At 41.9% G+C, this 20,800-nt stretch overlaps 2 protein-coding genes across 4 annotated transcripts in view; one reads left to right on the top strand and one right to left on the bottom strand.

The window, feature by feature from the left end:
• Positions 1-2,730, top strand: part of LOC126424750 (CLK4-associating serine/arginine rich protein) — a 178,788-nt gene extending 176,058 nt beyond the window's left edge. Inside the window, exon 20 of one of the 2 annotated variants that reach the window (XR_007576206.1) lies at positions 2,654-2,713. The gene's annotated coding sequence lies outside the window, so the exon portion shown is untranslated. Of the gene's footprint in view, positions 1-2,653 lie in introns of both variants that reach the window. The other variant, XM_050087471.1, reaches the window with a different exon arrangement.
• The window catches only part of LOC126424751 (breast cancer metastasis-suppressor 1-like protein-A), an 81,582-nt gene that overhangs the window by 20,666 nt on the left and 40,116 nt on the right, over positions 1-20,800 (bottom strand). For both annotated transcript variants that reach the window (XM_050087473.1, XM_050087474.1), the window contains exon 5: positions 12,152-12,533. In XM_050087473.1, coding sequence (XP_049943430.1) covers positions 12,152-12,533 — 382 coding nt within the window. The remainder of the gene's footprint in view (positions 1-12,151; positions 12,534-20,800) is intronic.

Here is a 20,800-nt window from a genome sequence, read left to right as displayed (position 1 = left end):
TCTTGCTAAACAGATAAACCTTCCTCTCTTTTTTTATATTCCTATTAACTTCCATATTCAGGGATGCTGCAGCGGCCTTATGATCACTGATTCCCTGTTCTGCACATACAGAGTCGAAAAGTTTGGGTCTGTTTGTTATCAGTAGGTCCAAGATGTCATCTCCACGAGTCGGTTCTCTGTTTAATTGCTCGAGGTAATTTTCGGATAGTGCACTCAGTATAATGTCACTCGATGCTCTGTCCCTACCACCCGTCCTAAACATCTGAGTGTCCCAGTCTATATCTGGTAAATTGAAATCTCCACCTAAGACTATAACATGCTGAGAAAATTTATGTGAAATGTATTCCAAATTTTCTCTCAGTTGTTCTGCCACTAATGCTGCTGAGTCGGGAGGTCGGTAAAAGGAGCCAATTATTAACCTAGCTCGGTTGTTGAGTGTAACCTCCACCCATAATAATTCACAGGAACTATCCACTTCTACTTCACTACAGGATAAACTACTACTAACAGCGACGAACACTCCATCACCAGTTGCATGCAATCTATCCTTTCTAAACACTGTCTGTACCTTTGTAAAAATTTCGGCAGAATTTCTCTCTGGCTTCAGCCAGCTTTCTGTACCTATAACGATTTCAGCTTCGGTGCTTTCTATCAGCGCTTGAAGTTCCGGTACTTTACCAACGCAGCTTCGACAGTTTACAATTACAATACCGATTGCTGCTTGGTTCCCGCATGTCCTGACTTTGCCCCACACCCGTTGAGGCTGTTGCCCTTTCTGTACTTGCTCAAGGCCATCTAACCTAAAAAACCGCCCAGCCCACGCCACACAACCCCTGCTACCCGTGTAGCTGCTTGTGGCGTGTAGTGGACTCCTGACCTATCCAGCGGAACCCGAAACCCCACCACCCTATGGCGCAAGTCGCCATACACAAAAGCATCAGGTCCATCTCTGTGAACTTCTTCCCTGTGACACTGCTTATGGTGAAACAAACTAGTTTCAAATTCGTGCAATACATACATGTGTATAATTCCTGCACTGGGTGGTGTTATACACGTTATGATCATAAAGAGTAGAATTTTGTGAGACCAAGTTTTAAATTCAAGTACTACTTTTTCATCAGGAGATATGCTCTCTTATTGATCTCGTTATATATCTTCTTACCTTTTAAAACTTTTCACCAACAAAGATAACGTAAGTCCAATTAGGACTCTGAGTGCTCTAATCTCCATCATCACTAGAAATGACTGTAAATAGTCTGAGGAAGCGGGTATGTATCTCTGTATTCGCTGCTTGGAGTAGCTATCAGGTATTAGTGTCAGTAATTGTGCCCTCTCAGCATAGGTGGCTGCCAAGATAGCAATGTTTAGGTTTCGAAACCACACATTACATTTTGTGCACATCACTATCTTCAGGTTCTGTATCAAGTGGATCTACATTATACACTTCACAAAGTTTTGAAGATGTTGCTTGTGTAAAACATGTTTCAATTTCTTCCAGTTTTCTTTTTACATACTGTTTTCTCCTTGTGCTCCTTACCTTCCCTGGACGTTCAAGAGGGGATATAGTAGGGGCTACAGTAGAAATGCTAACTTTCAATGCAACAACAACTCCACACCCAGGAATATAAACATCTGCACTGTCTTCTTCAGTTTCACATTTGGATGATGGTGATCATTCAGGTGGGTTGTCACTAAACTCCTTCTTGTAGTGAATGCAGCAATTCCTTCACAACAGATCTGATGCTAACAACATTATCTGAGGACCAAGATATTTCTGTAATACCCCTGTCAGATTTCCTACAAGTGTTTTTCACTTTTCTCACACACCACCTTCTTTTGTCTTTTTTCATAGTCAACATACCGGACTCTTTCACTACTGTATTTCCTCACTGACATGGTATCTAACAAAAAGTTCAAACCAAACACAAAACTCGATGCAGGATGGTTTATGCGCAAGGTCTCACTCGTTTGTTATAAACAGAAGAGCACTGAAAACAGTGTTGCCAACATGCATGTTTTACACTAGGAATTCAATTATGCGAAATATGCAGAATGTTGAAAAATTTTTAACACTTTACACAGAGAAATATTTCCCACTGTGTTTACACTGACTACCTACTTAGCCACCAAACAATATTTTGTGTAATTCTCAAAAACTTTTGGATGGGGGTTTTCAAGTAAGTAATTTGTAAAAACTCAAAAATGCAATTTTTTTTTACATTTTTAGTAACAAATATTTACATAATACAGATAGCTGGAGTGCAGAAGATACTGTTTATAATTACATCAGTAGTGTCTGGTAATATGACACAGAAGATAGTGTTCTGTACCTTTCCAAATTAGGAAAAAAAAAGTGGAAAAATTAACTTAAATTTTATATTTTCATCCTAAATTTGTAAGATAAAGGAAGCCCATTGGAGTGTGAGTGCCAACTAAATTTGAACACACCGAGAGGGAGTTTTAACACAAATCATCTGCCAGGTTTCCAGCACTTTTGTTTTATTAGTTATATTTTTTTGTTCTCTATTGCTTTAAGAGACAAAATATAAATTTTTCAAAGGGCCATACCATTTCAAAAAATTAAGATAAAACAAAAATACTTTTATTTCTTAACATCTGGGATGTAGAGGACTAATATATATATTTTTTCCAGATAAATTCATCACCACGAGTTGATGTGACCTGTATGATCTGAGATGAAATCACCCAATAGTAGCAGCAGCAGCAGTAAAATAAAGTAATTAAGTAACTATAACAAAGTGAGAAAATAGCTCAAATATCAGTAGTTGCATTCTGGGGCTGACTTTTCACTCCTCAGAAAACACAGCAGTATAAAACATCCTTATTAGTTGCATATGACAAACAGTATAAAAACACCAGCTCCAGTGTAGAAGACAGACAGTAACACAAACAACTAAATGCACTGTTGACATATGTGTTTTTGAATTTTTTGAAAGATTAAAGCACACACTCACCTGCAAAATAAAAATTTATTCTGTATAGAATTTTATGTGCATCATTTGATTAAGTGGGTTCTTATTAATCTAGTGTGATATTCATTTTAATGATATATGTTAGCAAAACATGAACAACAGACAGTAGTCTAAAAACAAATGAGTAGTGCTGTTGTGTGACAGCAGCAGACAGATGGCGTAATATAGGCACACACACGAGATAAGCTGGCCGGGATGGCCGAGCGGTCCTAGGCGCTACAGTCTGGAGCCGCGGGCGCTACGGTCACATTCAGAGCAAAAAGTTGGTGATTGTAATTTAGTGAAAAGATCTCCCGGCAATGAAACTATTACCACACCAACTCGCGTATCATATCTAAGACACCTTCCCTCCTATAAAGTGATAAAATAAAATAAGCTGCCCTTCTTTGAATTTCCTTCAAGTTCTCTGTCAATGCTATCTGGTAAGGATGCTGTACTGCACAATAGTACTCAAGAAGAGGATGGACAAGTGCAACATAGGCAGTCTCTTTAGCAGACCTGTTGCATCTTCTGTGTTCTGACTACTGCCTTCCCCAGAATGTGATAGTTCCAGTTTAACAATGGAAAATCCAGGAAGGAATGTAACAATATTAGAGAAGGAAAGTCGCCACTCACCATATAGTAGAGATGCTGAGTCACATCGACTCAGCATCTCCGCTATTTCCTTCTCTAATATTGTTCCAGTTTGAGTTGTTAATAATTGTTGAATTGACAACATTTAGATTTGTGTAATTTATCGTGTCACCAAAGTTTAATGGATCTCTTTCTGTATTCGTGGGTGATCTCACATTTTTCATTAGTTAGGGTCAATTGGCACTTTTCACACTATACAGATATCTTGCTGAAATCATTTTGCAATTGGTTCATCTTCTAATGACTTTGCTAGATGCTAAATGGCAGCATCATCTGCTCAGACTGTGCCCTAAATCATTTATACAAATTAGGAACAGCAGAGACCTATAACACTTCTTTGGGGAATGTCAGATATCACTTCTGTTTACTGGATGGATTACTGCCAAATCCAGTCACACAATAGAGACAGCACTACATAGGCATGCAATCTGAAATGAAACTGCTTGTGAGGAATGGTGTCAGAAGCCTTCTGGAAGTGTGAAAATATGAAATTAACTTGAGATCCCCTTCGTGTGAATAAAGAGCCAGATGTGTTTCAGAAGAATGATATTTTCTGAATCTGTGCTGATTATGTATCAATACATTGTTTTCTTTCAGATATTTTATAATGTTGGAACACAGTATATGTTCCGAAAATCTACTGCAAATCAATTTCAATTATATGGGTATATAATTCAGTGGATTACTTTTATTTCATTTCTTGTGTGTCGGCGTGACCTATGCAACATTCCAGTTGTCAGTTACGAATCTTTCGTCAAGCTAGCAGTTGCGTATGATAGATGAAAAGTGAACTATTTCACCAGCACAGTCTGAAAGGAACATTTGTGGTATACAATATGGACCAGAAGACTCGTCTCTATTAAGTGATTTAAGTTGCTTCGCTACATTGGGGCACCTTCTCCTAAGGATTGACATATTGACAGCTGTTCTTGATTTGAATTCTGGAATATTTACTGCATCTTCTTTGATGAAGGGATTTCAGAAAACCATATTTAGTAACTACACTTTAGTCATGCTGTTGTCGATAAATTACCATTACTATTGCACAGTGGAGCTAATGTGTCTTGCTGCTGGTATACTTTACATATGACCAGAATCTCTTTAGATTTTCTGCCAGATTTGAAGAAATGATGAATAAGCAATGTCTGAGTATCTTCTGTTGTTATTAAACACATTAGACACTAATAGAAAGGTAGCTGTATAGCCACCGTATTATAAATGGCCGTTACAGTGTAACTTCCAAGCTGTTCTGTGGAAAGATATTGAAGACAGCTGACTTGTCCCTTCTCGTCTCGTATGCTGGCCTGTGCTGTGCTGTATCTTTCAGTGACATGCAGCAATGTTATGAAGTCACTGCTGGAATGCTAGTAGTTGTTGTGGTGTTTCGCTCTCACTGTTAACACACTGTTTTAAATCGAGTATTGCCCAAAGCTATTATGTCCAGGATGAGTGGTTTTCTTTCCCCTTTGCAACACCTTCTCTCGGGTCAGGTGGAGTGGCTGAGAGGAAGAAAGAAGGCAGGAGGGAAATGAGGTGAGGAAAAGAATGCTGACAGCTGGGAGGGGGAGGCAGCAATGAAACAGGATAGGGAGGTGGCACCAGTGACATCACGTTGCTGCAAGCAGAGCGAGTAGTGGCAGTAAAGTGTACAATCATGTTAACCTGACCCTCTGTTAAAAAGCCTGAACAAGCACCTTTTGCAGCACAGATGACCACTGTGAGATGTGCAGGAAGAGTCTCAATGAGTTTCTGGAAGGTACTGACAGTGATGTGGAGCTGTGTCAACTCTAGTGCCACAACAAGCTGTGTTACATTTCTCAGTTGAGGATCAGTGGTGCAAACAGCCTGATCGAAACGGTCCCACAGATTCTCGATTGAGTTCGAATCTGGAGAGTTTGGTGACCACGGGAGTACGGCAAACTCATCCCTGTGCTCTCTGAACTGTGCACGTACACTGTGACCTACATGACACGTTGCATTGTCCTGCTGGTAAAAGCCATTGTGCTGAAGAGAAAAACTGCATGTGAGTGTAGACACAGTCCCCGAGGATAGGTGCATACTTGTGCTGATCCACTGTGCCTTCCAAAATGATGAGATCACAAGGGAATACCACAAAAACATTGCCCAGAGCATAACACACCCTCTTCCAGCCATTCTGCCTTTTGTTGTATATGAACAGCAGTCGGCACGGGTACACGAACCAGATGCTTGCTGCAGAGGCCCGTACACAGCAATGTCTGCTGAAACATTGTTGAGGAAACACTCTTGATAGACACTTGGTTCATCTGGGTGGTCAGTTGCTCAACACCTGCAAGTCTATTTGCCCGTACACATATCTGCAGTTGTCGTTCACCCTTATCTGTGGCCCCCGGCGTGTGATGCATCACAGTTGCCTCGGTGCCAGTTTCGGATTGTGACATTTTGCCATCCGCAATATACAGGGTGTACATAAAGTCCGGGAGCACTTTCAATTACTTATTGCACAAGAACTAAACATTGTAAAGATGTCATACATATTGCATTTTGAAGAGAAACTCTGAAAGTTTTTTTTACAAACATTCGATATGCGAACCACGAGTGACCCGGCAGACGTCAATACGGTAATGAATTCTTGCCACATCCATCCCAGCACGCCATCATCGATTGTGCCAAACACTTCGCGTATTCTCTCCCGGAGCTCTGCTATGTCATTTGGCAGAGGTGGTACGTACACCAGATCTTTAATGTATCCCCACAGAAAAAAGTCGCACAGAGTGAGATTTGGTGATCGGGGAGACCATTTCGTGAAACAGCTGCACGCTTCTGTAGAACGGCCAATCCGTTGATGCGGCAGCTCAGTGAGCAGGTACCTACGAACTTCACGATGAAAATGCAGTGGAGCCCCATCCTGTTGAAAGATGAACAGAGAGTCCGATTGCATTTGAAGCATCAACCATTGCTACAACATGTCCAAATAGGAATATCCAGTGACAGTGCTCTCAGTGAAGAACAATGGCCCGTAAAGTTTTCGACGTGACAAAGCACAAAAAACATTTACCTTTGGGAAATCCTGCTCAAATTCAATGCATTTGTGTGGATGCTTTGTACCCCAGATTCGACAATTATGCCTGTTCACTTTCCCATTAGTGTGAAAAGTGGCTTCATCGCTAAAAATGTAGTGATCAACAATGCCATCTCCATCCTCATTCAATTGTTGCAACTGTGAACAAAACTCGAAACGCCTGTCTTTGTCATCGTCATTGAGCTTCTGCAATAACTCCAATTTGATGGTTTCATAGACAGCTTCTGTTGCCGGACTTTCCACACAGTCAGTGGAGCCATTTCGAGTTCACGGGATGCACGCATCGATTTCTTTGTACTCCTTACGAATGTCTCTTGTATGTGCTCCACATTCACTTCACTCACACTCAGATGTCCACTTCTCTTTTCCAGGCACGGGCAACCTGTCATAACGAATTTGTTGTGCCAGCAGTAAATGGCCTTCCTTGTTGGTGGCTTCTTACCGTACATGGTTCTAAACATCCGTTGAACAGCTTTAGCACACTTGTTTTTGTCAAACCACAACACACAGAAAGGTCGCTTCGCACCTGAACGCGCCACGTTTGCGACTAGCGCTGACTGTCGGCAAATTACCAAACTATGCTGTGGCGGTATACATGGGGAGAAAAAAAATCATTCAGGGTTTCTCTTCAAAATGTCATATGTATAATATCTGCACAATGTTTGGTACTTGTACAATAAATAATTGAAAGTGTTCCCTGACTTTATGTACACCCTGTACTTTAACTGAGGCAGCACATGAACAATTTACAAGCTTAGCTGTTTCAAAAATGTTTCTACCCTTTTGGACACCAGATAAATCTTTCTGAATTACCACAAAAACTGAACTGTTTTCCATGCCCCCCCCCCCCCCCCCCACACACACACTTTATATACACTCCACTGCTAGTGCTACCACCTGCTGCATGTGAGTGGTTATTGTGTGTCGACACTGACACGAGGCGGTGGCCACATTAATGTCACTGGACTGCATAGATGGAAAATTGTGAGTTTAAAGTAATGAAGACAGATGCATGGGGATAGCAGTGGAGGTAGGATCTGGCAAAGATTGATGCTAGGAGGAATGCAGGATAGGAGGATGTTTTGCAAGCTAATTCCCATTTTTGGAATTCAAAGAAGCTGGTATTAGTGAGACATGAGGGGAGCTGCCAATGGACACCTATTAATGGACATTAATATGGAGTGTGTCCACCATTCCCTTTAGTATGGCTTGACCCCAGCTGAGGACAGTTCCAATGTCAAATGTCTGCGGAGGAATGGCAGCCGATTCTTCTTTGAGCGAGAAAATCAGGCTTTTTGCAGATGATGCAGTTATCTGTAATGAAGTATTATCTGAGAGAAGCTGTATAAATATTCAGTCAGATATTAGTAAGATTTCAGCGTGGTGCAGAGATTGGCAACCTGCTCTAATTGCTCAAGAAATGTAAAATTTTGCACTCCACAAAACAAAATTTTGCACTCCACAAAACAAAAAAAGTAGTATCCTATGACTATAATATCAGTGAGTCACTGGTTGGAATCGGCTAACTCAGACAAACCTGGGTGTAACCCCTTACATGGATATGAAATGGAATAATCATATAGGTTCAGTCATGGGTAAAGCAGGTGATGAACTTAATTTTATAGGTTGAATACCGGGGAAGTGCAATCAGTCTACAAAAGAGATTGCTTACAAATCACTTGTGCGACCAGTTCTAAAATACTGCTCTAGTGTGCAGGACATGTACCAGATAGGACTAACAGGGGATAGTGAACATATACAGAGAACAGCAACATGAATGGTCACAGGTTTGTTTAATCTGTGGGAGAGTATCACAGAGATACTGAAGGAAATGAACAAGCAGACTCTTGAAAACAGACATAAACTCTCCAGAGAAAGTCTATTAACATAGTTTCACGAACCGGCTTTAAATGATTACTCTAGGAATATCTTACAACCCTCTATGTGTCGCTCACACAGGGATCACGAGGATAAGATTAGAATAATTACTTTGCACACAAAGGCATTCAAACATTTACGCTTCCAATGCTCCATAGACAAATGGAACAGGAAGAAACCCTAATAACTGGTACAACGCGACGTACCCTCTGCCATGCATCTCATGCTGGTTTGCAGAGTATAGATGTATATGTAGATTACATGATTTTTCCTTCCACTGATTCAAATGACTTTTTACAACCAATTTCTGCAATTCTCAACAGCCCCTGTCCATCAGTACTTGAGGACTGTCCAGTTTTGGTTTAGCTGTTATTGTTCCTCCATATTTCCACTTCACAATCACATTACCAACAGTCAACTTTGGCAGCTTCAGAAGGGCAGAATTGTTACTCAGGTGACATCCAATGACTAGTCCACATATAAAGTCACTGAGCTTGAGCTCTGCTGACTGACCCATTTTGCTGTTACTGCTTCTCCACTGACAACAGAATTGCTGCCTCCTTTCATACATACTCTCTTGACATCCACTGGTCAAGTCCGCATTACATAGGGATGTGTGGATACTTTTGACCACATAGTGTATTATGATACGACACATTGGTCACTGGTTGGTAATATACGAGGGGGGACCCAAAAATAGCCGTAATTTCTTTCTAGAAAGCATATACTTTATTGTTTTCAAATACAACCTTAATCTCCTTTGAAGTACTCTCCATTAGCATTAATACACTTGTCCAAACGTTCATTCCAGTGTTCGAAGCACCTTTTAAATTCATCCTCTTTGATACCTGCTAGCACTTTCATGACATTGCATTTTGCGTCTTCCACATCCGCAAAACGCTTCCCTCTCAAGTCTCTTTTTATCCTCGGGAATAGGAAGAAGTCCGAGGGTGCTTTTTCCGATGAATAGGGCGTGTGGGCCAAAAACTGGCGAACGTGCACGGGAGCGTTGTCGTGATGCAGGAACCACACACTAGAATCCCACAAAGCCAGACGTTTTCGCGACAAACTTCTGCGAAGCCGTTTCATAACCTCCAAATAGAATTGTTGGTTTACTATCTGGTTTTCAGGGACAAATTTAGAGTGTACGGTCCCTTTGATGTCAAAAAAAACAGATCAACATCGTTTTCACATTCGATTTCACTTGTCGAGCTTTTTTTGGTCGAGGTGAGCCAGGTGACTTCCATTGAGATGACTGTTGTTTACCTCCTGGAGCGTACCCATAGCACCATGAAAGGATGTGGATCATCTTTGAACGCGTCCTTCATTTCAAGACAGGCTTGAACGCAACGATCCCTTTGATCTCCGGTAAGAAGATTCAGCACGAATTTTGCTGCCACTCTTCGCATCCCCAAATCGATGGTCAGAATGCGCTGAATTGAGCTCCGGGACAACCCGGACAAGTTCTCGAGTTGGTTGATTGTCCTGCGTCAATCTTCACTGATAAGATCACGGATTTTGTTGATGTTATCTTCGCTTTGAGCAGTTGGAGGTCGACCGGAACGGAGCTGATCTTCAACCACCACATCTCCCTTTTTATACCGAGAAAACCATTTGTGCACTTGCATTTTACTAAGAGCATGGTCTTTGTAGGCTGTCTGAACCATTGCAACAGTTTCTGCTGCGTTTTTGCCGTGCAAGAAATGAAACTTCACTGCTGCACGTTGTTTGTAGGAACTAGCCATTTCCTCGTGTCACGTCTGCACTGCACGCCCACTCAAAGAACTGCCAAAGCAACCACACTTCTCACTGTTGGGTGACGCCGCGTGGCAGAATGACTCAGCAGAGCTCCTACTACAACCCTCTGGCGGCGCAACCTGCTACTACAAGTACACAATGTGCAGCATTACGATTCCGGTTACTTTTGGGTCCCCCCCTCTTATAATAGCTCAACTCCCTTGTGTTTGGATTCATTCAGGCTGCTGTTTTTGTGTGTTTCAATTTCAGCAATGTTAGTGTACGTTACTAATTAATGTAATGGGCTGTACACTGTGTGTGCCCTATACCTTGGATGTGGTTACTGAAATGTTGCTTGACAGTATATATGTGAATTATGTTTACACATTGGGTTATTGACAGCTGCATAATACATTATTAATCAAGCAGAGTTATTAACGTAGAAATGGCGTCCAACAATATAAAACGGCCTGATATGTTTGAAATCTTCAGAAATTACGTAACATTCAGAAAAGGTTAGACAAAAAATGACATAAGGCAGGCAGGCAGTTTTTCTCCTCTACTGATCAATTTGTGTTACAAAACAGCAATGAAGGAAATACGCAGTCCACTCACATTAACATGACCTCACCTATGAAAAACTTGAAAAATCTATTTGTACTGGGTGGTGCGCTTGAGACGTGCAAGAAGAGAGTCAATGGGGCTCTGGAAGGCACCGACAGGGATGCGGAGCAATGTCGATTCAGTATCGTGGTCAGCTGCGCTAGGTTTCTCAGTTGCGAATCCACGGCGTGTACATCCTAATTGAAGTGGTCCCACACATTCTCAGTTGGGTTTAAATCTGGGCAGTTTGATAACCAGGAGAGTACAGCAAACTCATCATGGTGCTTTTCAAACCGTGCACATACAGTGCGAGCTGTGTAACATGTTGCATTGTCTTGCTGCTCGATGCCATTGTGCCGAGGAAGAAACAAACTGCATGTAGGGGAGGACACGATCCTCCAGGATACGTGCATACTTGGGTCGATCCAATGTGCCTTCCAGAATGATGAGATCACCAAGGGAATGCTGTAAAAATATTCTCCAGACAATAACACACCCTCTTCGGAAGATTGCTGCGGGACTGTACACACTAATGGCCACGTCTGATGGAGCATAGAATACGATTCACCTGAAACGGTCACCTGTCGCCATTTGGTGGACGTCCAGCTGAAGTAATGGTGTGCACATTCCGACCTTTGACGCCAACAAACAGCAGTCGGCATGGGTGTGTAAACCGGGTGCCTCCTGCAGAGGTCTGTGCCTAGCAACATTTGCTGAACATCTGAAGCCAAATTTCCTGGCAGATTATAACTGTGTGCCAGAATAGTATTTGAAACTGTGACCTTTGCCTTTTGTGGGCAAGTGGTCTAGTGACTGAACTAAGAAATTAGTTGTCTGAAATGTGGTTTTACATAGTGATGCTGAAAATAAAGTGGTCCGATAAGATAAGGAATGAAGAATTCCTCCGCAAAATCAGTGAAAAAGAAACCTGTGGAGAGATCCTGAGTAGAAGAAGGGACAGGATGACAGGATATATGGGAATAAATTCTGTGGTACTAAATGGAGCAAAAAGTCAGCAGGAAGTATAGGTGAAGACAGAGACAGGAATACATAGAACAAGTAATTAAGTCTGAGAGATGCAATAAGCACCTTGAGATGAAGAGTTTGGTCCTTGGGAGAATATCGTAGTGGACTGTATGAAACCAGTCAGGAGACCAATAAAGAAAAAGCATATATTAGCCCAGGTGTCAGTGAGAAAGACAGATAAACAGATCTGTAGATCTGGGAGTTACAGGACACAACTCACATTCAGACTTTCTTTTGGACACGGAGAGGGCCTTCTTGATCGCCGTCCAGTCTTCCAGGATGTCCGTGTCTCGCAGCATGTACACGACATACGGACCCGACACGGACACAGGTTTCCGCCTCGACCCTGAGCCACTGCCGCCACTACCTCCCGCACCGTTGCCACACCCGCCAGCCCCCACGCAGTCGGCACCGGCGCTCGAACCGTGCCGGCGGCTGCCCGACCCACTGCGACCGCTGCCAGTAAGTCCACCAGCTGATGCCGACTGTTCCACAAGCCACAAGTCGGCAGTGATGTCGACATTGTTCCGGTCTTCCTCTAGGCGACGGATTTTTTCCTCCAGGTCACTCTGGATCGAGTCCCAGAGGAGTGACTTCTCACTCTGAAATGTGTGCAGTCATTAACTTTTTCTGTCCATTTCTATGATTTTATTCAGAATAATTTTAATTTAATTCATCAAGCTTTCTCAGTGAAATCTATGGCCATGGAAAAAACCACTACATAATTCACAGAAAGCCAAAAGGAAATAAAATAAAATAGGTTACACAAATTAAACACAAGAAGGATTTACAATACATTACAAACAAATATTTTATCATCATGTGGTAGCAGGAGAAAACACACAAAAAGGGTATGAAAATGGAAAATGCGCAAGCTTTCAGAGCTAGTGCCTCCTCCTCCTGGCAGAAGGATTGAAGAGTAGGAATGAGGGAGGACAAAGAGTGGTGAGGTTTAGGAAAGGAAAGAGAGTTAAGGAAAATCCCACATTCTTTCTCTTCAACCCTTCTAGCAGGAGAAGGAGCCATTAGCTCTGAAACCTTGTGCATTTCTGTACCATTTGTGTGTGTTTTCTCCTGCTGCCATCTGGTGAGTAAATTTTTTCTCTCATCAATTGTATTATATTTTAAAACATCAATTATTTTCATTGACAAATAGTAAATATCATTATTCCGTAGGAGATGGTAACGGATTTGAAGCACCTGTTGGAAAGAGTCCATTAGTGTCTCTAACAGAGGTGATAAGATAAATATCAACAGAAGTAAAATACGGTTGATAGAGTTTAGTTCAATGAAGTGAAGTGATGCTGAGGGAAGAAGATTAGGAATGAGACACTAAAAGGAGTTGATGCGACTGTAGGCTTTCATGGCTACTGTCACAGACGGTACAATTTTCCGAGTTTTTGGGCTGTAAATGAAGTAAACACACAAGGAATGTAAATGACTATTGAGAAGCCACCTCAGTGACACGACAACAATAATAGTCTGATAACATTCCCCTCTCTTTCACCACCTGCTGTTAGTATTTACCCAATGATGACAGCCTACCACTGAGAGCCTGAATTTTTCACTCAATAATTCCATCTCTCTGGAAAATTATAGGAAAATAGCCTTTTGTACATGGAAGTGCTCAACAGTGTTCAGCCACTCAGGGACATCTGATCAAAAATCACAGGATACGAATCAAAACATCAACTACGAGGGTTATTAAGAAAGGAACTGAAATTTTGGTTTATCACAGCAGTGGGGTGGGGATGCAGCCACCACCATCACCTTGTAATGTTCCTACACTCAATACACATCCATCAATTGTAGTGTGTGGTCTGTGTATCTGCTACTTTGCTTTTTGTGAGATGATAAAATGTGTGCTGCAAAAGAAAATCGTGCCATTTGTGAGGTGCATGCTGTGATTAAGTTTTTGTTGGCAAAAAAACTGCAAAACAATTGAAATTTATCTCAACTCTCATTTATGGTGTGTACTGGAAAGTAATAATGAGTGAAAGCTGAGTGAGGCAACGGTGGAGTGATTTTAGAAATGGTGCACAAATGTTCACAGAGACGACGGCAGTGGTAGGCCTTGCCTTGTGACTGACGAACTGCTGATGAAAATCAACAACAAAATTTGTGAAATTTATTATGGAACTTTTGCAACATTTACCCCATATTTGAAAGAGTTCGATGCATGAAATTGTGGCGGAGAAACTTGGTTACCAAAAGTTTTGTGCCTGGTGAGTTCCCAAAATCCTAACAGAAGACCACACAAAATAAGGACTGGCTGCAGCATTGACCTTCCTCGAAGTTTATGAGAAAAATGGTAAAAAAGTTATCAATTGTATCACAACTGGGGATGAGGCTTGGATGAATCGTGTCTATTGTGAAACAAAAAGGCAGTGGATGGAATGGGGACACCCAAATACTTCCAAGAAACCAAGGAAGTGTTTGCAAACACTGTCAGCAAGAAAGATCATGGCCACTGTGTTCTGGGACACTAAGAGAGTGATTCTTGTCGAGTTCCTTGAACGTGGCACAACATAGTGCAAAAACTTTGTTTTTTCATGACAACACAAGTCCACACACAGTCAATCGTACCCGAGAGCTCCTATGGGGCTGTGTGCAGTATAAACCAGTGGCCGATAAACTGCCTCAATTTGGATGGCGATTATGGAGAAAAATAGCGTAAGATTGTACCTTTAAAATGTATATAATAAAAATTATTTTTTCATATTGTTAATTTTTTATTTCAAAACATCTGTTACTTTCTGGGTAGCCCTCATATTTTAGAATTTTGAAGAGGAATGTGATATACCTTAACAACTCATAAGATTTTTACTATCTGTCATAGATGCATTATGGTATTTGGGCAGGAAAATAACTGACAAGATATAAAAAGAAGACGGGCAATAGTAAGAAAAATGTTTTTAAAAGGAGGAATTTTGTAAACATTCATTATACATTTAAGTGTTAGAAAGCCTTTTCTGAAATTATTTGTCTCGAATGTAGCCTTGTACAGAAGTGTAACATGGACGATAAGCAGCACAGACAATGACAGAAGTTTTTGAAATGTGGTGCTGCAGAAGAATGCTGTATTTTAGATGTGCAGATTGGGTAACTAATGACATAATATAGAATTTGATTGGTAAGAAAAGAAATTTATAACACAACCTGACTAAAACAAGAGAAGGCCTCAACGAATTGTTGATTTGGTAATGGGAGGAAGAATGCGTATGTGTGTGGGTGTGTGGTGGTGGGGGGAGGGGCAGGGTTAAAAACTTCACAGGGAGACAAAGACTTGTTTACAGTAAGTAGGTTCAAATCGACATGGGTTGCAGCAGCAGCTGCACACAGTTGAAGAGGCTCGCACAGGATAGACTAGTGTGGACAGCTGGATCAAAAACCAATCTTTGTACAGAAGACCACAACAATGACAACAACAGTAAATAATATGTTGCAATGCGTGACTCTGATAAACTACTGTGAGATACTCCTGCACAGAATAAAAGTAATTGGCCACAAGGAAGAGTGTCAACACAGATTTGTAAATCTATTCAAATTTCTCAGTTGTGCTAGAAATAAGCTAAAAATGAAACCCACAGAATAATGTATATTTTTCTGTACAATGTTAAAGAAGTGGAAATCATTTTCCCACCTAATTGATGCTCACTTTGTTTACCACAAATCCCATGAGAGAGTATATGTGCAGAAATTGAAGAGTTAAAATTCCAAGACATTTGAACAACAGCCTGCAAGATCTCACACTTAAAATGTAATCCACAAAATGTACAACTTTATGGGGCCAAATAATCCAAATATCTAAATCTACAATTCTGCTGCACAAACAGTCAAACAATGCGTAAGGGATAGTACACAGTGCAACATTGTAATTTCCTTCTCTTTGTAAATAAACAGATTAGTGTGTAGGAATTACGAGTGTATATGTTTATACCTTCAGCAAAGTGTCACATTTCCGTATGTTAAATCTCAATGAGGAATTTGAAACATTTAGCTCTGGAGAGGAGCAAGATGGAGAGCTATGGTTCAAGTTTAAAAGAATAGCTGACCATGCGCTGGAAAGATAGGTACCCAGTAAAATAGTCCATGATAGGAGAAACTTTCCATAGTATACAGTCACAGCAAAGAAACTTCTAAAGAAAAAGCGATTACTGCATACCTGTAAAACAAAGCATAGGCTATATATAGAGATAGGCTGGATGAAATACTTTTGGCTGTCAGGAGGGCAATACCATAGGATAGTATTTCTGAAGGATCTCTCACAAGATTGGATGAAATCCTAGTAACGCATACAGGTATTTCCTCTGTGTGCCAAGTAAACTCACATTTCAGCTAAAATTGCTTTGAGAACATACGTCCAAAACCTTTATGTGTGGAATTGTGGCTTATTCATCTCATGAAGTACATTTACAATCCAATTAGTTTGCATACGGGAGACATGTCAAAAATTTATAATACGGTTACCATGGTTTTTATGCTTGTAAATAATAGTACTAAAATAAATAACAACACTAAAAAGATATTTGTATCCATCTCAAATTTCCAGTTCAACCTACATGACTTGCATTAACTTGGGTTCTAATTTATTATAAATTTTCATTCCCATTTATTGAGGTCATTGTGCATACAGTTTGGGGCGATGGGGAGGAAGCATAAAATTTTCTTTGTTTATCATATCCTACGAATGAACAAACTTGTATAAAAAAACACCATGATCTTGGTGAAATCTGTGAATGGATTGAGGATTTTGTCACTGAGAGGGTACAGCAACTTATGTTGGATGGAGAGCCATCAATGAATGTAGAAGAAACTACAGGTGCATCCAGGGAGGTGTGTTGTTTGTTTGTTTGTTTGTTTGTTTTATTTTAGGGCACAAAAAACAACTGTGGTCATACACGCTCAAGTCAAAACTATAGAACACAAACACAGAGACAAGGGAAATGACTATGTGTCAATCCCAATGGGATGAATAGGAGACATCTAAACAAGGCACATGGAAAAAGGACTAAAAAAAAACACTATACAAAAATGGAGATTCAAAACTAAAAATTAAATGGCCTTCACCATATTGTTTTGGTGGATAAAAAGTAAAACACAGGCAACAGCCCGCATGTCATTTGCTAAAACAGCCGATAAATCAGATGGCAAACCCAAGATGGAACGTAAGTTAGTAAAAAAAGGGCATTCCAGCAGGTAGTGGCAGACAGTTAAAATTTGGGCACAATGCGTACAAAGTGGTGGGGCAGTGCCACTGAGCGAATGATGATGGCTAAAAAGGCAGTGCCCAATACGCAGCCGAGTTAAAATAATCTCCTCTTGGTGGGAGGTGCGAAAGGAGGTCGTCCAAGGCGCTGGGAGAGGCTTAATATGCCAAAGCTTATTCCCGTGAAGGGAGGACCATTGGCAATGCCAAAGGGACACCACCTCCTGACAGACGGCAATGATGCAGAGGTGATCGGAGGGAATAGAGGTACTCGAGGGCTGAGGTAAGAGGACTGCAGCCTTGGCAGCAGTGCCAGAAGCGTGATTTCCTGGCAGACCGACATGACCAGGGACCCACAGAAACGTGACATTGGCTCCACCAAGAGTGAGCAAGTGACAGTTTTCCTGTACCCGCAGCACTAAGGGATGAGCAGTGTACAGTCAAAGAGACTGTGGAGGGTGCTGAATGAGTCTGAACAGTGGACACAATTGGGAAGGCTGTGTCGCCGGATGCACTCCACAGCTCAGCTGTAAATATTGAGGAGTGGGCCGGAATCCAATATTGAAAGACACGGGTGCCAATGATGAATGCACACCCAACCCCACAGTCAGTCCGAGAGCCATTAGTGTATAAAAAGGTACTACCGCTAAAATCCATGCAAAGGTTGTGAAACTGAAGGCTACAGACCGAGGCTGGAGTAGTGTCCTTTGGAAGCGAATGAAGGCCGAGGTTAACATGGGCCGCTTCATGAAGTCCAGGTGGTGAAGGGGGCACACCCACGGGGATAGTTGCACACAGCGTGAAGTTAAGCCGCCATAGCAAGTGGCGAGACGATCAAAGGAATCATCAAAGAAGGGGGCTTAGGAAGGGTGGCCACACATGGCAGACAAACGGCATGCATACCTGCTGAGGAGAAAGTCACGGCGGTAGGACAGTGATAGGTCAGCAGCGTCAGCATACAGACTCTCAACCGGGCTCGTGTAAAAGGCACCCATTGCCAAACGGATGCTATGATGATGGATAGTGTTGAGACGGCGTAAAAGGGATGGGCGTGCAGATGCATAAACAAAGCACCCATAGTCGAGTTTCGGAGGACGGTGGTTCGATCGGCACCCCAAGAAGTACCACTGAGGACACGTAGAACATTGAGAGACTGTGTACAGTGGGCTGCCAGGTAAGAGACATGGGAGGACCAAAAGTGTTTCCTATCGAGCATGAGCCCCAGGAATTTCACAGTGTCAATGAATGGAAGGGCAAGAGGCGCAAGATGGAGAGCTGGTGGCAGAAACCATTTGCGTCGCCAGAAATTCATACAGACGGTTTTGTCAGTGCAAAAGTGAAAGCCATTGGCGAAGCTCCAGGACTGAAGAAATCAAGACAGTGCTGAAGACGCCACTCAGTGAGACAGGTCTGTGGAGAACTGCAATAGATGGCAAAATCATCAACAAAAAGGGAACCGGAGTCGCCCGGCGGGAGACAGGCCATGGTGATAGCAAAGAGGATGACGCTCAGGACGGAGCCCTGAGGCACACCATTTTTGTGGATAAAGGTGGCCGACAATGCAGCACCTTGAAAACTCGGTCATGTAAAAATGCCCAAAGAAAACAGGGCACGCACCCATGGATGCCCCATGTGTAAAGAGCACGGAGGATACCAGTTCTCCAGCAGGTGTCGTAGGCCTTCTCCAAATAGAAAAAGACGGCCACAGTCTGGGATTTTCGCAGAAAACCATTCATGACATGGGTGGACAAAGTAACGTGATGGTCAACTGCAGAACACTATACTACAAATCCACACTGTGCATTTGTGAGTAAATGGCGAGTTTCAATCCACCACACCCGCCGGGCATGAATCGTACATTCCATCACCTTGCAAACGCAGCTGGTAAGAGAGATGGGGCGGCAGGCAGTTAGAAGGAAGGCTTTTGTCCTTACCGGGCTTATGTATGGGTATGACTGTGGCTTCACGCCAGCGTCATCCAGGAAATGTGCCCTCAGCCCAGATGCGGTTGTATGTGTTAAGCAGAAAGAGCTTGCCCACAAGAGAGAGTTGCTGCAACATCTGAATGTGGATAGCGTCTGGCCCTGGGCCGGAGGACTGGGATGAACTGAGAGCATGATCTAGCTCCCTTATAGTCAAGGCGGCGTTGTAGCACTCACGGTTCGGAGAAGAGAAGGCTATCGCCCAAGCCTCCTCCACTTGTTTCCTATGGATAAAGGCAGGGTGATAGTGGGAAGAACTCAAAACTTCCGCAAAATGGCGGGCCAAGGTGTTGGAGATAGCAACAGGATTCACGATGACAGCGGCACTTACTGTCAGGCCGGAAATGGGGGAATCGTTCTTGGTTCCAGACAACCATTGGAGGTTGGACCACACAATAGAGTAAGGTGTGGAACTGTTAAAAGAACTAGTGAACAAAATCCAACTAGCTCTTTTGCTATTCTGAAGAACTCGACGACACTTTGCACGCATCTGTTTATAATAAATGCAGTTTTCCAGTGCAGGGTGGCGGTTAAAAACATGGAGGGGGGGGGGGGGGGGATTGTGACCTTTGCTATTGATATTATACATTAATTACTTTGCAGACAATACTAATAGTAATCTCAAACTGTTTGCAGGTGATGCAGTTATCTATAATGAAGTATTGTCTGAAAAAGGCTGTAGTAAAATTCTGTCAGATTGTGATAATGTTACAAAGCTGTGAAATGACTGGCAATTTGCTTTGAATGTTCAGAAATGTAAAATTTTGCAGTTCACAAAACAAAAAAAGAAAAAAAGTTGTAACCCATGACTAAAATATCAGAGGCACAACTGGAACTACTCAACTCATATCAATACATTGGTGTAGCAATTTGTAGAGCTATGAAACACAAAGATCACACGGGCTCAAATCATAGGTAAGGTAGGGATCTCACTTCATTTCATTGCTAGAATATTAGAAAATGCAATCAATGTACAAAGGAGACTGCTTACTAAACACTTATGTGACCCATCTTAGAACATTGCTCAAGCATGTTGGATCTGTGCTGCATAGGGCTAAAGGGGAACACATACAAAGAAACATTTTCAGCTGTCCCCATCGAGGTATATCAACAACACCTGTCGGCAGGTGAGGGTTTCAATAAATTACCATTTATTCTAGAGAAGCTGCATGGTCATCAGTGATATCTGTTCTTTCAAGAACAGTTACTATCTTCATATACATGTAGTTAAAGGCTACCCAGCCACTGACCTTCATCTGTGCGAACGCGCACAGGTTGCCCAAACTCTTACAGGGAATTGTCACCTTAGTGTGTGCGAGTAATGTGTGGATGGGGAAGTATCTATTAGGTACATTACGTCTGTATGATTAATTTAAGTTCACACAGAGGCATTTATTAAGTTATCCTTCTTCCTGCACTCCATATATGAATGGAACATGATAAAGCCCTAATACCTAGTACAAAGGGAAGTACCCTCTGCCATGCACTTCACAGTGGTTTGCAGATTATGGGTTCAATTTGTTTGGATGTCTCTGTACAATCTTTGATTTGTTTATCTGTACATGCCTTGATTTGTCTAGCTTTCTGGAAAGTTCATTCTTTGAAAGTTTAAATCTGGCTAGATGACTCATAAAAAGGCACTGTCTTAAATAGACACTGTTGCAGCATGAAATCAAAG

Source organism: Schistocerca serialis, chromosome 10 (genome assembly GCF_023864345.2).
Source record: "Schistocerca serialis cubense isolate TAMUIC-IGC-003099 chromosome 10, iqSchSeri2.2, whole genome shotgun sequence".
NCBI lineage: Eukaryota > Metazoa > Arthropoda > Insecta > Orthoptera > Acrididae > Schistocerca > Schistocerca serialis.
Note: the sequence above shows the minus strand (reverse complement) of the source record. Positions and strands in the feature narration are given on the sequence as shown.